At 41.7% G+C, this 17,179-nt stretch overlaps 1 protein-coding gene across 3 annotated transcripts in view; it reads left to right on the top strand.

Moving 5' to 3' along the window:
* The first annotated feature begins 313 nt into the window (after positions 1–313).
* The window catches only part of LHFPL3 (LHFPL tetraspan subfamily member 3), a 258,336-nt gene continuing 241,470 nt past the window's right edge, over positions 314–17,179 (top strand). For all 3 annotated transcript variants that reach the window (XM_053942419.1, XM_053942417.1, XM_053942418.1), the window contains exon 1: positions 314–782. In XM_053942419.1, the coding sequence (XP_053798394.1) occupies positions 314–782 (469 nt within the window). The remainder of the gene's footprint in view (positions 783–17,179) is intronic.

Genomic DNA, 17,179 nt, shown 5'->3' with positions numbered 1-17,179 from the left:
GGGACGCCCGCGGCGGGCGGTGTGCGGGTGGCGCCCGGCGGCGGAGGGCGGGCTGCGGGGCGGGCGGTGCGCGGGGCCGGCGGCGCTGCGCTGCGCCCCGATAGGCGGCGGCGGGCGGTGTCGGTGCTGCCGCCGCTGCCGCGGCTGCTGGTGCTGGCGCGGAGCCGCTGAAGCCCGGCAGAGGGGCTCGCCGGCTCTCGCACGCAGCGGCGGCGGCGGAGTGCGTCGCGTCGAGCGAGCGAGCGGGGAGGAGGAGGAGAAGGCGGAGGAGGAGGAGGAGGAGGAAGGGGAGGGGGGCACCTTCTCGGCGAGGATGCCCGGAGCGGCTGCAGGGACGGCGGCTACAGGAGCAGGCTCGTCAGGAGCGGTAGCAGCGGGGATGCTCCCAGCTCAGGAGGCGGCCAAGATCTACCACACCAACTACGTGCGGAACTCGCGGGCCATCGGCGTGCTCTGGGCCATCTTCACCATCTGCTTTGCCATCGTCAACGTGGTGTGCTTCATCCAGCCGTACTGGATCGGGGACGGCGTGGACACCCCGCAGGCGGGCTACTTCGGGCTCTTCCACTACTGCATCGGCAACGGCTTCAGCCGGGAACTCACCTGCCGGGGCAGCTTCACGGACTTCTCCAGCCTGCCCTCGGGAGCCTTCAAAGCTGCGTCCTTCTTCATCGGGCTCTCGATGATGCTCATCATCGCCTGCATCGTCTGCTTCATCCTCTTCTTCTTCTGCAACACAGCCACCGTCTACAAGATCTGTGCCTGGATGCAGCTGACCTCGGGTGAGTGGAGGCAGCGGCCCCGGTGCTGGGGGGCTCCGCGCCGCCCTGTCCGGCACAGCCCGGCCCGGCCCGGGGGGCACGGGCGGCTCTGGACAAACTTGCGGCGCCGGCTGCCGCCCGCGGCGGGGAGCGGTGGGGGCGGGTGTCGAGGGCCGGGGATGCCCCGCCGGGGCAGGCCGGGAGAGGATGCTCGGGGTGTCGCGACACATCGGCAGCGTCGCAGAGCCGTGCCCGTGCCTGCCCCGGGCCGCCCCGCCGCCCGACTGGGCGTGGGCCAAGTCAGGCTGAGCCCGCAGCTCCTCGCACCGCTCCGAGGGCTGCCCGGGGGAACTGCCCGGTTTCGGTCTGGGAACCGTGGGCAGCTCCAGCAGCTCCAGGGACTGCGGGCGGCAGCGGGTGGGTGTCCTCCAGCGCGTGGTCTGTTGTAAAGGTCAGGAGAAAATGGCAGTGGGGACAATTCGAGCTGGCGACAATGGGTGAAGGCAGCTGCCCGCCTGTTGAAGCTTAGTCCCCGTCCCACAGTTCCACCTGGCCAAGGCAGAGCCCACTTCGGCTCCGCGGGAGGGGTTGGCGAGGTCTTTTGCTGGTGAGCTGGAAAGGCAGCTGAGGTCGCTGGATGTGGCATGCATGAGTTTTGGTTGGGGTCTGTTTCACTTGTCCACAAGGTTTATTTTCCACTATATGTTAGGAGTTTAAAGAAAAAGAATTCATTTCAGTTGCTGATTTTGTTTCAGAAGATCTCCTGACTTCATTTGACTTTCCCCATCACATCCAGTGTCTCCCTGGGGAAAGTGTATGGCAGGAAAGAGGGAAAACACCAGGACATCCCTTTTTGCATTTCCAGCACAGCTTTCCCTCTGAGTTGGTGGAGAACTGGTTATTTGTGTGCAGCTGGGAGGGTAACAAGAAGAGAACGGTCTGTAGAATTAAGATAGTAATACAAGCAGTTTTAGCAAGACAGAAAATATTAATTCTTCAATCATTTGGGGGGGAAAAGGGCTAAAATCAAAGTATACCTGTTACTTGTCCTCCTGGTAAAAACCTGAAATTGAGAAGTGTTGGAATAAGCAGGAATAAGCTGTTAGGGAAACAGAGCAAAATGTCACCAAAATGGGCTCACAATCACTTTTTCAGTCCCTTTAATTGACCTACATTCATTTCAGGTTCTGAGCAAAATTTTTTTTTTGAGTTTTCTACTGAACAGCTTCAGCATTATTCAATTTGCCATCTAGTCCATGAGGCTTGGTGGAATTCTCTGATTTGTATGAAACAGCTCTAACCATTTCTCTCTCTGGTGATGTTTTCCTGTGTGCTATTATACATTTTTATGCTGTTTCCTTCACTGAAGTTTCCTTGTAATTTCTTTCTGTATCACTTGGGCAGTGATGTTCTGCAGCCACTTGAGGTTGATAGGTTTTTTCCCAGTTCCAGTGAGTTTAGATTTGGGTTCATTATCTCTGTACTGGGAACCCCCTTTGATGCTGGTGGCTCCTCTTTCCATTCAGTAACATGCATTCTGACATGGTCTGGTTAATTGTACACTGTCATGTAACTTGGCTCTGGGCAGAGCAAACTGTTTCATCTTTGCACGACTGATGTCTCCTCTGCTCCATTAAGGACTTCTGCTTTCAGCTGTCTCCTCTTCTTATGGCTCTGCTGCTAAAAGGTGCCATGAATATTCACTGTTTTGATGCATTTCAGCATGTTTTTTTCATGTCCAGTGTGCAGTAGGACAGCACAATTTCCAAATCCCTTGCACTTTCCAGCATCAACATCCATGGTTGCACTACTTCATGCCCAGAGGTGCTAGTGCAAGGTAGATAAAATGAATCTGATTCCTTTACTGTGTTTCTGTACAGGTGAACAATAATGTTAAGAAACCACCATATGTGACTGACCTACTGGACTCCAGTCTATACCATGCTGCACATGTGCAGGTGTGCCTGGAGATACATTTTCAGACAAAGAACACAGAATTTTTGTCATCTCCAAAGCTGGTAGATGCACTGTTGGCATTAAAAGGCAACAAAAGGAGTTTTATGTCAGCAGAAGAATCACTTCTCAGACTGCTTCCCTCCAAAATTAATAAGGGAATACATGCATAGCCAAGTGGTTGTTTGCTGTCTTTCCCAATTTGTTCATAAATGCCCTGGAAGAACTAGAACAATGTTGGGTGTTGAAAGAGCCTGACTTTATTTTTGCTGAATGTTTTACCTTAATTCAGTATTGACCTCACTGATAATTTCTGTATTACTTAAAAAAGTTTCCTTGAGGGAGAAAAAACGACCATAAAGTCCATACTGCTTTGCATCGCATCCTTTGAAGAAAACAAAGGTGGTGGGACAGAAGGAAAACAGAGTAAAATGTGCAGGACAGGAGTGTTATAATGATATGTTTTCTCTGAGCTATATGACCTACTTCTGTTATTAGTTTACTGTTTGAAAGTATAAGTAATAGATAATAGTAATCCTAAAATGCTTATCTCACAAAAAACAATATAGTAATGTAATCTACATATGCATATGGTTCTGTGTAGAACAGGAACAAAATTGAATCTGAAGTAGTGAAAAAAAGAAGCATGTGAATATAGCTTTGATTTTGCTTGCTATTATGTACTTTCATAGTGTTAGCATTTGGTTAGGTAATATAATACTTAAGATGGATATAATTTAAATCTTGTTAGAATCAGGTTTCTGATGTGGAATCATGCTTGGTTTAGGATTGTAAATGAAAGCTTAGGAACTGATTTCTTTAGAAGAAAGATTTGGATCACATTCTGTCCTGCATGAGTCATTATAAATTGTCAGCATGATATAGCTCTTGTTTTGAAAAGGTGTTTATTAAGTAAGAAAAAGATAAACAGCATCTTGGGCACATACACTTTCAGTCCTTGTTGCTGTCTAATCATGTCTATGACTAGACAGGTCTATGACATGATAAAGAAGAAAAATCCTGAGAAAAAATGTATTTCCTGTGTGTACGTGAGTACAGCATAGATTAGATGGTCTTATGATTTAGCCATGGCTTAGACTGTCTTTTTTGTTGCATGTGCATAATGCTGTCAGGGTACACTTGATACTTTGAGAGCCAGTGTTGGCAGCCTCTTTCTCCATCCCCTCACCTCCTCTTCTGCAATTGCAAAATCATAGGTACAAGCAGTATGCACTCACCCAATTTGAGTGGCTGCATGATCACAACTCTTGAAATCATTAGGAATTAGGTATTATTGTTTTTTGTTATACTATACCTAAAGTTTACAGGAAACCTCACAAATAAAGATAATTCTTGAGATTTATTCCTTTATAGGTTAAATAAATTAAACACTTTTGTTCTGTCATTATGATTTTTTTCACTATATTTGTCATTATTTTTTTTTCCTTTACTAGAATGTTTCAAGTTATAAGAAATAAAAAAGTAAGGAAAGCAGAAGAAAAGCACAGAAGGGACAAGCAAGATGAAATCAATATATAGGTTTTTCAAGAGATGCCTGAGCCCATGCCCACAGTAAGAGGACCATTGAACAGAACATAAAAGCTCTGTACTTTGGCAAACCACAGTCCAGTGATCTTTGACAGTGGTCTGTAACATGGGCCCACGAAAGCATCAGAGCAGCTAAAGCCCATTTTGCCCTCTTTGTTTTTGGTTCTCCAGCACTCGTACTCAGGGACTTCCTCAGATGGATCTTGGCATTTAAAAGCTCTTGCTAGATTTTGTTTTTTGAGACTTTGGTTGCATTTTGAACCTGTGTAAACTTGTAGCATTTACTGTGCCTCAGAGCAAGGAGTTCCACAGCTCAATATGTGCTGTGTGAAGATTCAATGTTTTTTGTTTTAAATCTTGTGCCTGCCCATTTCATTTCATCTCCTCAGCTCATGCATTGGAAGAGGCTGTGAACAGGGAACTTGGAGACACATTCCCTGTCCTGGCTCTGCCTACACCTTTGCTGTATCCTCTCAGCTACCTCGTTTTGAGACCTTTGGCTTCTTAGTCAGTCCTTAGTTGTTAGGTTGTAGCGAACTTGCGATCATCCCAGCTGCCCTGCCTATAGCCATTTCCAGAATACTCTATCTTTTCAGAGTCTGTGGGACGAGACCTACACACAATATTCAAGACCGACAAACCAGCCATTCATACAGTGACTAAATAATATTCTCTCTTTCAATCTTTGTTCCTTTCCTAGTAATTAGTTACACTCATTTTTTCCCTGTTAGTGAACAGTGGGCTGATGTTTTCACACAACTGCCTATTATAACCCCAAGATCTCAGTCCTGAAGTGGAAATAATCAACTTGGGGCACATAATTTTGTGTAGTTTATTTATTTCCCCCTTAAAGAAATTACTTCATAATTATCTACATTGACTTTAATTTGACTTTTTATTGCCTAGTCACTAAGTGTTGTGAAGTCTTTCTTCACAGTCAAGCCTCATTGTAGCTACCCTGAATGAGTATCAGCAGCTAACTTTTTGTCACCTCGCCATTTATCCTGTTTTCCAGCTCATTTATAAATAAGTGAGTAGCTCCCCAGTTTCAGCACAGATCCCTGCAGGATTCCACCATTGACCTCTCTCCACTTGAAAAATTGACAGTAGTGTCCTACCATCTGTTTCCAATTATTTATCCTTGCAAGGGCATCTATTTTTTTCCTCTGGGAGTCTAGGTTTTTTAAGACTTATGAATGATAGATTAATCAATTGGCTTTTGGAAATTCAAGTAAACATTGCTAATGAAAATCATAGTATATATTAATTTTTTCTTCTTTGGAGAACTCTAGTAGTTTTGTGAAAAATTACTTAAAATAGATGTATTGGTCCTACTTCCTTTCATCACACAAATATGTCATGTTTGTACACATGCTGACATACACTGGGGTTTTTTTTTTGTAGTTCTACTGATTTATGTCATAGACGTGTTGGTCTTTCCAAGGTTTTCCCTAGACTTGTTTTAAACTAGTTTTTAAAACTGGTTTCCTATCACTCAACTGCCAGATTTTTGAGGCCAAAGCAGCCATAATGAAGAGGTTATTACATGCCACAGTTAAAAGTTTGTTTAAAACAGGGAATTGTTTTAGAATGAAAAGGAGAAATTCTTCATTCCAACTGTGTTGTTTGCTTTTATGCTTGAAATCAGTCTGCAGGACCAGGTGACTTTTATGTAAGAGTCCTAAAAGGCTTGACCTTGATGCTCTTGGAGCCTTTGTTACTGCTGTTTGACAGATCTTGGTATAGGGGTAAATTCCTGAAAAAACCCAAGACCCAGCCTTGCACCAGTATTTGAACAGGGTATCTCAGTCAGACAAGGATCTTGTTCATGGCCTCAGTATCCTTAAGAATTTGTTGAGAGAGCAATTTACATTTATGGCTCCTGAACTTTGCAGGTGGCATAAAAATTATTTGTTTAATAAATTATAGTTTGTCTAATAAATTATAGTAAAGATAGCTAATTGCATAGACTGATTTGGATGTCATAATAACATGGGCTTATTTCTACAACCTGTATTTTAATACACCAAATGCAGTGTAAGATTTCTGAGAATCAGAATCATGGAATCACAGAACCATAGAATGGTGTGGACCTTAAAGATCACCAGTTCCAATCCCCCTGCCTTGAGCAGGGACTCCTTCCTTGACTCCTTGTCCCTAAATGTGTATGCAAAAAATGGACTCCTTTGCCTGCAGTGGTTCCCATGCCTGTTCTGTCTAGGTCAAATATCTTTCAAGACATCCTTTCAAGTATAAAGTAGAAAGGATCTAAGAACTGATTAAAATAAATGAAAGAAGAAGAGCTAAAAGGATGAATTTTCTTGCTGTTGAAAAGAAGATTAAAAATTGACAGATGATGGCATATGAGGACCTACAGGGTAAGATTTCAAGTCATGCAGTGCTCCTTAGCTTGATGAATGCTGTATTTGGAAGCTGAAGTTACACAAATTTGCATTAGCCATGAGGTATGTACATTTGTAAACTTTTAAGTTGCATTTTTCATTTGTTAATTGTCTTTACTAACTCACCAGAAACAAAGAACTGTACCAACAATGCTGTCAGCTTTTGTTGCCACTACATACCCCACAGGTAAAGTGGGGAGGTGCATGGGAGGCAAAAGGGACAGGAAGACAAGTCCAGAAATATTGAGCAGGTTTTTGAGCTTGACTTTCATCACTGATGCTGATTTTAATAAAAGTGTTAACACTCCCACGGCACCTGCAGGGTGAGGTGACAGAAGTTATTTGGTGGTCTCTGAACAGTAGTGGATATTGGACCATCAGGGAGAAAAATCTGAAAAATTCTGGTTCTTGAAGGCTCTGCTCACGGTATGATTATTATTGACTCTGCATTTTGGGGAAACGAGGTGCTGGAGCTGTGCAGGCAGGCAGGGAGCAGGGAAAGAGCCAAGTGCTCTCCTTGTCAACAAATGACTGTCTCATCAAGCCTATGGGGACATCTAATGCAGGCAGTCCTGGTTCATGTGCTTCTTTTTCCCAGAGGAGAAATCATGCTGCCAGTTTGATTTTCTGTATGTTTAGCTCCAGAGGAAAGTTTCCCAGTGGGCTTAAAAGAGATCCCTAGAACCTCCTTCATTCTTGCCTAGGAATGCCCCATGGTAGCCTGTGCTCTGCTGCTGTCACACTGGCTGTGATGAGTATTGCCATTGGGAACTGCTTGTGTCCTAGTGAGAGTCAGAAGGTTAGCTGGGGAGGTTGGAAAAATGACCTGAAGGTTTTAGTGGGAAGTTTTGGGTGAAGTGAATGATGGGGCTGTGCAGCTTTTTTGGTTTCTTTACACTGAAGTAAACATTTTCATATACTTTATGTTTGGCTAGAAACATGAAAATAAAAGGTGTATCACATGAACAGTGGAAATGAGGGAGAAATGCTCTGCCCAGTGTCTCATCTCTAAGTATTTTTTTCCCCCAAATACCCTGTGCCCACAGTACCAAAAGTTCTCTTGTTTATGCCTTTGGTAGCTAAACACTCCAGCTCCTCACAGGCTCCCTATATCTGTAGCTGACAAAGGCACAGCATGTGCTATACCTGGCAGAAAGCTATTTGTCTGTTGGTTTGATGTCCTCAAGCTGCCATCTAGATTTGTTAAAGGATAAACTATTCCTGTCTTTCCACTAGTGGGAAATTGGGATTTTTTTCTGCTTCCATCTTTTTTCACAAAACTTGCAGGAATTTAATGTTTTGAAGGCTTGTAGCTTCAGTCAAATTTGGTTGGAATTGGTCACCAGGCTCAAAATCACACAGCCACATCTGTCTTGATCCCAGAGAGAACTTGTCTAAAATGTATCATGTAAGAAGTGAATATCTTTTATTTGTATGAGCGATTTGAGATTTTGGTAGCAAAACTTTTTTTTTCTGAAGGATAAAGGTGTTTAGGGAATGGAGAAGAGATTTTTTTTTTCTCTTGGTTTAGAGTGTAATAAAAATTTCAGCATCTTATAACTCTCCCATTTGCCTTTTATGAACATCCTGGGGGCTGTGGTCCACTGTTTGAAAAACAGTAAGATAACAGAAAAGCAAGATATAAAAGAAAATGCATAAACTTATCCAGGCTATTTGAGGATGAATACCATTTCACTGAGAAAAAGTGTACATGTGAGGAAAGAAAGAAGGGGAGAAAGAAACTGGGAAAGAGTTTAAAAGAGGAGAATATTACCTATTGAAATGTGGGGAGCTGAGAACTTGGATATGGTTAAGTAAGAGAAATGGGAGTAGGGTTTTGGAAAGAGGCTGGTGTCAGAGCAGCTTTATTTTCTTGCAGCTGAAAGAGCATCACTGGCATAGCATACATCTGCTGTCAAGTTCTTTCAGGGATTCCTTCTAAAAGTTTAATGAAGAAAATTGCTATATGCCACAATGAAGCCAGGAAGAGGGAAACATACTGATATTATCAGCAGTAAAAAGGTATGGAAGAAAAGAAGGCTAGATTTCAAACATGAAGGTTATTTTGCCTTTTGTGAAAAGAGCCTTTTTATCACTGTGGTATAAACAGCATTAGCTTTGATCTTGCAAACATAAAGACAGCGAACAAATCAGAACAGAAAATCTGTGGTATGATCAGATGGTGTGGACTCAATATTTGAAAACTAACAAGATCCAGCTGTGAGGAATGGGAGGGTCACAATATTGAGGCATTACAAGGAAAACATAAAAACATTTTTGCTCAAAAATGGTGAAAGAAAAAAAAAAGGACACGAACAAGGCTATAGCCTGGAAAATCTGCAGAATTCGATAACATTGGTTGCTATCGGCATTGTTAAAATTGCAGCAGCATGACAGTGAATAGCTAGATTATGCATTACTGTGTGGAACAGTGTGCAGCTCCCAATTACTAAGAGAGAATTATGGCTAGAATCCTTAAAAAAGGCGATATAATAGACTTCAAGATCTGTCTATTCTAAGAAAGATATTATCCATCTTCACATTGGCATTCAGAGATGCAGAAGACTTGAAACAAGCTGGCCTTAGAATAAGAAGGTCGTACTTACCGGGGGAAAAGGTTCTTTTATTTTCTCCTTGAGGAGCCAGATGCAAATTTATGAATTTCATTGATTTTAAAAGGTAGCTGATGGCGTCTGTGGAGAGCCTCTTTGACACAAGCACATCATGTGCTATTTCAGAGAATATTATTCAATCAAGTAATTGAGAGTGCATCAGAAGGAGAAAGCTACGGAATAAATGGTTTGAAATAAATTATTAGAAACAGTTGATGAGTTGTCACGCATTCCACTTTCTTTATTTTTCTGGTTATATTTCAAAAGGAAAAGTTCATAAAGAAGAAAACTAGACATGCTGTACATGCAAAGTCAAAGACAGATATTCTGAGTTCAGAGGTTCAGAAAACGCTATTTGTGAAACCTTGGGAGGTTCTTTTGTTTACTTCTGGAAGTCAGAAGTCAAGTGCCTTGCTTTGTAGAAGTTGACTGAATAAGGTGAGTGATCTCATGCAATTACCATGGCCAGAATGTGTCTTGTCCTGCTGTGCTAGACTGTACCTCTGCAACTTGCTATAGGTTATTGGTCATGGCGAACCTTGTGTGCAGCAGAAGTGTGAATAAAATAGGACACAGTCCCTTAAGATCAGGGAAGATTTTAGCACTGTCTCTCTTTCCAGTTTGACCTTTTGACTGTTCCTGTGGACTAATAGTCTTCTGCAGTGTCTGTGGAAGGTGAATGCTCCTCAGCTCTGTGGAGTTTCTTGATGGGGGCAAGAGCCTTGGAGAGGGCATGAAACACTGACATAAATGATCCTGTGCCTCTTGGAGAGGCATTTCTGTACTGACCCATCTCAGCTTGCCAGGGCCCAACAGAGAGATGTGGTTGCTGTGCCTGTACCCACAAATTAAGCTGGTACAGAGTCCCCCTCTGCTGTAGAGTCAGCTGGCACACTGGCCAGCATCCACACTATTACATTTTCTACCTTCTAAAACTGGGTCACGAGACTCGTTCTGTTGGGAGCCACTAGACTCGTTCTGTTGGCATGTTCTAACTTGCAAACTGTGCTCTGGCAATATTTTGGAAGATTGCTAGATGGAACAGACTAAAACCACTCCTGTAACACATGCTGAGGGACAATTCCAACAATTCAATAGCATCAAGTCAAGTTTCAATACCTGGGAATGCTTCTCGGTACTGCTTCATGCCTACTGTGTAGACATAACCAATATGTAACCAAATCTCAAAATGAGGAGCTCAAGAATTAACTGTGCAGGAAAGTTAAGGTAATATGGAATTTTTTCCTTTAATTTGAACAAATTTATAACTGCAACTTAGTGCCATAGTATAAATTTCTGATTTTCTTTGTTTACATTGTCAAAAAATAATCTCTGGATTAAAAATTTACATGAAATGTAGTTATCTTTGAAATGAGACTTAGTAATCACCTTGAAAAAGACAGATGTTTGTAACCTTTGGCAAGAGGAAGAAGTGATCAAAAATATAGAACAAACCATAAAAAAAAGTTTTCACTTAGAGACAACTGAAGAATGTTACCCATGAGCCTAAAAATCATAAATGAGACTTCTCTCTGATGTAGACTGAGTGTTTCAAAATCAGATTTCCCACAGGTATCTTCAGCTTGGCTAATACATCTTTGAACACTATGAAACTGTTATGCATTGAGTGCATGCACTTAAGGGACATTCAGTGTCATTTCACAAAGAGTTAATTCAAAGTTTTAAGATTAATTTCATGACAGAAGTATTAGACTTTCTATGAAAATAAAATTATTCATCCTTGTAGCTTTATGTTCCTCTAAAGAAAGTTAATTATTACTCGGTTGCTGTATCTTTAGAATTTAGCCTTCCTATTACTGGTGAAGTTATATTAGACCATCATTAAAATAAAAAGGTTGAAATTGCAATGCATGGTCATTACACTAGAAAAATATAGTCCCCAGTATTCCAAACATGCAGATGTCCTACCAGCCACAGTCACTCGTGTTTAGCTCCTGTCAGGCATTTGTATTTGGTCGGATTCCTCTGTTGGTGTGGCAGCACCACATTAGTGTGGCTCACCAGCAGTCACTTCCCAGGTGACACTTGAACTTTGGTCAGCCTTGAGGAGCGAGGGGACAGTGCTGGCACAGGGAAAGCTGTGCAGCTCAGGGTGGGTAACAGTGGAGACACTCACAGGCCATCAGGTCACAGTCCTGAGTAACCTGCTCCAGGAGAGCCTGCTGGAGTAGGGAGGTTGGACTAGATGGATCTCCAGTGGTGCCTTCCAGCGTCACCCGGTCCGTGATTCTGTGAGGGAAGAGGGGATGGCAGCGGGACACTGCTCTGGACAGGACACGCGTGGTCCTGGCACATGCTTTGTGAAGTATTTCCAGCTGATTCAGGGCAATGATGATGTAATTAAGGATTCATTGTGATATTTCATGTGGGATTCTGGACACTGATGTGCAGTTCTGAATGAGTAGCTTCAAAAAGGAAAACCAGTGAGTAATGACATATCTTGGAAAAAGGAAACGAGGAAAGCTTGGTTAGTTTAATGTGGAAAGAGGACCATTGATAAGATGTCTGTCCTGACTAAAAACACCTGGAACAGCTAAGAACAAGAGGAAAATAAAATAACTGTTTGAGCCACTGATCTTTTCTTTGACTTGATTTGGTTTCCTAAACTTTTTCCAAAGGTGGTACTACATGTCATGTAGCATTGTTAGAACAAATCACAGCCTGCTGGTCTACTTTGCTATTGCTATTTGCTATTTTCTAAAAATCTCAGAAGTAGTTTATGAACCCTCTGCAATGCATGGACTGTAGAGTGAAAACTAATGATTCTAAACTCATAGCTAACAGTGGTACAAGAATAAATGGATATTATCTGGATATAAGTAACTTCAGGCTGAAAATTACAAGGTGGTTTCTAACTATTAGAGCAGGAAGCTCCTACAGCAACTTTCCGAAGGAAGGAGATTTGGTAAAATACTGAGCTGTGTAGTGGAAACAGATGAATATCTGAAATGCATTATAGAATGCAGTGTTTGTAACAGCATATCTTCTTCCTCTCTTTCTCATTTCTGAAAACAAACTCATCTGAGTGAATACTCTTTTCTATTCTACTCCCATTTGTTCTGTTTTTTTAAACAGTATCACTTCTATCTCATTGACGTCTAGCATTAAAAATAGACAGGTACCAAGATCTGTATATCATTCAAGTGAGATTCATTCCTGCCTGGCATTCTGATCAAACAGGTAAAAGCTTTCCTTAAATTCCCAGCAAAACTGTAAAACTTTGGCAACATCAGCAGTTGCAGTGGTGTGTTTTATATTTTCTCTTTGCCTTCAGCATTCTCACACAACTTGGATATTAGATGCCCTTAAGAAAATATCTTATTTATGTTAGCTAAGTGCTGGTGTTTAAAAGTGAAAACAATCAAAAAAAGAAATATTTACAATATTCTAAAATATCAAGGTTTCAGGAAAATAATTTTACAAATCATCAGTTCTATGGCTAACCTGAGATGTAATTTTGCCTAGGAAGTTTCCCAGAGAAGTTGTCCCTTGTTAGATTCCCATACACCTAATTATTTTGTGTTGCCATGCTCTTACATAAACAATCTTCCTAAATAGTTAAGGAACTCATCAAATCTCTTCATCTTTTTGATACACAGCTGCATTGTGTCATGTTTTGTGTAAATAGATTGGTGTCAAGTGTTTTGGGTGTTGAAAGAAGGGACTCTTTGAGTGGCCCTTGCTCACTAGGATGGGTAGCAGGGTGATGCTGAGCTCCCTGCTCTGTCCTTGCTGCCTCTTTTCCTGCCTCCTGCAGCAGTTTCAGAGAGGGAGAGAGAGGAGGGAGCACTTTTTCAACAGGATAAGAAAGTGTTCAGTGCATCAAATAACTGTATTTAAGGCAGACCCTGGGCTTCAGTGAAACACTGTTGATGGTGTACATGTCTGTGAAAGCTCTTACATGCAGTATGGATACTTACAAATGCTGTTCAGGATTTTGCACCCTTGGAGGGACAGATCTGCAGATACAAGGGTCTGGGTTTAAATTTAGTCTTACTGAATTCAGCAAGTTTATGTTTGAACCTAAGATGATATATTTACTAACTGAGTGTTAAACATATTTCATTTAATTTTAGCTGTATGGTACACTGGAGGCATTGTGCCGAGGCAGAAGTGAGGTGGTCTGTGAAATTGTTACTGCATTTTTGTTTCTTCACAAGAGATGTATTTTCTTTTGTTCCCTGGGGCTGCTTTTCCCCATATCAAGTCTGGACCAAATGCAAATCACACTTGTACAGACAGCTCCATTTTACTTTGCACTTCATCAGGTGATGGGTAAGTGCAGATTCAAGAGCAGGGATGTGCCAGAGAATGTGCAATGAAATACTCAAGTACACACATCTGGCTTAGCCTGTCAGACTGCAGTAGGGTGAAAGGACCATCAGCCTGGGCAGACCTAACCCAGCTGTGGCAGGGCCAGTCAAGTGTTTCTGCAGTACATCCAGGAGCAGTCAGGCCCTTAGGATATGATGTCAGTCTGTGGTAGCCAAGCCATCAAGCAGTTGCCTAGATCAAATTTTCTGGGCTTAAAATGCCAGGGGGATCCTGTCTGACCTCTGACTTCTATTTCAGCAGGGCACAGGTCTCCTGGAGGTTCTCTATCATCTACACACAGATGTCTCACAAGCAGTAGAACAGCTCAAGTGATTAGGCAGCAGCATGCTGGCAAAGTGAATCAAACCCTGGTTCTACTCTCAGCCTGCCTGTAAAACCTTCACTTAGGTTTCGCAGTGTAGAGCTGAATCCCACCCTCTGTGGTTATGCTTGCTTGTGTCTTGAATTTATGAAGTTGAGTTTAGGGAGGGATTGTTTCTGATTAGCAATATTCTGTCAATCATAGTTCCTTCTTAATGTGCTTTTGCCATGGATTAAAATAAAACCACACTCTCATGAATACACGTATCAGAAAATGATAAAGGAATTTGAATTACCTGATGCTAAAGGAGATTAGTGGATAGTATATGAAGAGCTGCAAAATACGTATTGGCAATTGCTAAAGAAAGCTGTTGTTATTTATTGCTTCCATTTATCATTGTACTAAAAGTCAAGTTCTAATCATTTAAGTAAATACCTCAGTTCTGCTGAGTTTCAGTGATGCCTGGCAGAGAGGAACAAGTGCGTGTGCACCTAACATCAATTTCTGAAATGAATCATCTAAAATGAAATTGCATTAGTACTTTTTATAGTTTTTGATGCTGTATCCTCAACAGGCATTATGATAAGTCATTAATTTGTATGTGGATTTAGCCAGTTGAAAATAGGGGCAAGTAAAGTAATTGTAAATGAATGGTCATTCTTTTGCTCTGTAAAATAATGTATTTAAATTGTGAATTCTCAAGTTCTTCTAGAGTATCTTATGGTATTATGGTGCTGGTCTCGAATCTGTTACTGTCAGTGAAAAGCTGGTTGTTTCAACAGAATACATCAGCTGAGCAAAGGATTTATAAGCACATGCTTTGATGGACTGGAAACATGTTTTGAGCGTTTAGCTTAATTGAAATCTGAAAAAAATGCCCAACCATCTGAGCTTATGCATATCAATCAAATATTTCCTGTATGCTCTTTTACATTATTTATACAAATGCATGCATTATAATAAATAATAGGGTAGCAGATCTCTACCAGAAAATTTAGGAATTGACTTCTAAGGACCTTTCAGTAGTCCTGACTTGGTACTGAGCAATCTCACTCTTGAAAATAATCCCATTGTGTCCATGTCATTCAGTATTAGAGGAGCTATTAATTCTTATATTAGACTTAGTTATGGCTTCCAAAGAGGAATGGCTATGTGGTCATTTGGTACATAACATTTGGCTATCATGGAGCCACATTAGGATGCAGGGAGAGACAGTAATGTGGGAGTTAATATGTGTTTTACTACTGCACAGCTTAGTAGCAGTCTTAAGTTAGCATGAGTGAAATTAATTCATTAGCTCATGGCTAGTGTACCAAATTGTCATGTGCTGTAAAATGTGTAAGCACATATTGTATGAAAAGGTCTACAGCAAGAATTGCCCAAACAGTTGATTGGGGAGTTGTAAAATTAAATATAGTACCACTCCTTAAGAAGTAGAGTGTACTCTTAAGTATTGGGTGAGTGCAGTGTGAGTCAGTCCCCTGAAGAGCAGGATCCAATTGCTGTCTCTCAATGTAATCAAAGACCACAGGAGTGAAAGTAAAGTATTTGCGCAATTAAGATTATGAAGATAAACTGCTACCTAAGTAATTAGACAGGAAACTGTCAATAATGCATTTATATTTCTTGCTAACCTAAATAATTTAAATAATAATAAGTTTCCAAACTTCACAGTCGTCCAAAAAAAATAAGACCTTACACTGAGGTTACTGCCTTCTGTCTCTCCCTCTCTCCTTCTCTCCCTTTCCTGTGTGACTTGTGTTCCCACAGAATAATGTCCCCACTGAGGTGGGAAGCCCCCCTGGAGCAGGGACTGGATTTGATTTGGTGTTTGAACAGAGCCCAGCATAAGCTGAATCCTGATTGTGGCCTCCAGCTTTGACTGCCGTGCAAATTGCAGTAGAAATAATAATTATTGTTTGAATTGTATCTGAGTGGTGTGAGTAGCATAAGCTTGATGAGCTACCCAATTTGCAACAATAGTAACTATGTACTGAGCAGAGCCTGCTGTGCGACCTTGGGGAAGTTATTTCACCTCTCTGGGCTTTCCTGGCTATAAAATGAGAGCAAGATAATTTCTTTAAAAATGTTTTACAGTCATGGACTGTTATTACTGCAAAGAACTGATTGCATGCTGATTCTGGTCTGCTTTGTGCAACGTGACCCCTTGCCCTCAGAGAAACTCAGAGATCTCTAGGCCATCTTAGAAGTAGTCAGTGTAAACAAGGAAAAATGGTAATTACCTAAAAAAGGAAAAGGCAAAATTAAACATATTTGTGGATGTACATCACTGTGAGCAACCATCTGCAGAATGATAAATAGTGGCATACATACATAAACACACTGCATTGTCATTCCAAACAGCATATTCTGTGTGTTTATCTCTGCATTAATGAGGTACTCGGCTTGGTTTTGACATCTGTCACTTTGCAGTCATGGCAGTGCAGATCTGAATTTGAGAACAAAATTCATGGGCACTTATTTTAGCCTTTTGTTCCATATACTGGAAGTACTTGTGGCGCAACACATTTGGCCAAACCATGTTTTTTCCCTTGGATAACAAGACCAAGATGAGTGCATAACATAACCAGATGACATAGCTTGAAATGCCTCTGTTCCGGTACCCAAGCAGGTACCAGGCTGTCATTATCATGGGCAGGCTTGAGGGACTGCCTCCATACAGAGAGGAATGACTGACAGATAAGCAAGGTTTAGCTAATCCTATTTATTTGGTCACTTCAGCATTCAGCCAAGTGTTACACTTCCTTTTTGACTTGCTTTTTCTTTCAGAAAACAACTGCAGCAAAGCCAGATATATAGCTCATGGCTCATTTACTCACAGTGCCAGCGAGTGTCTCTACAGTGATTCTCTTTTGAATGTACATGAGTGACAGATTGTTCAGACCACTGGTTCTCAGCATCTCCAGCATACTGGTGTTCTGTAGGGTGTTCTGTTGGCAAGAATTGCTGCAGGGAACAGATGTACACTTGATACACGAGGAGTTTCCAAAGACAGTCGAGCCACATCCTGGGACCTTGCCGACGAGTGCACTAGCTTTAAATTCACACAAGATTTAGCATTCCACTTTTTCCTTCTTCCTATACATATCCTGGTTGTTCAGCTGTGACTGTTTTGAGTGCATAGGTGAGGGGATGCAGGAAAGATGGCATGCATAGAGAAGAGGATCTGATTACAGAGTGACAGAGGAACAGCAGCCAACACTGATTTTCTGCAAGTGAGTGGAG

This window comes from Vidua chalybeata, chromosome 5, assembly GCF_026979565.1.
Source record: "Vidua chalybeata isolate OUT-0048 chromosome 5, bVidCha1 merged haplotype, whole genome shotgun sequence".
NCBI lineage: Eukaryota > Metazoa > Chordata > Aves > Passeriformes > Viduidae > Vidua > Vidua chalybeata.
This window is presented reverse-complemented; position numbering and strand designations above follow the sequence as displayed.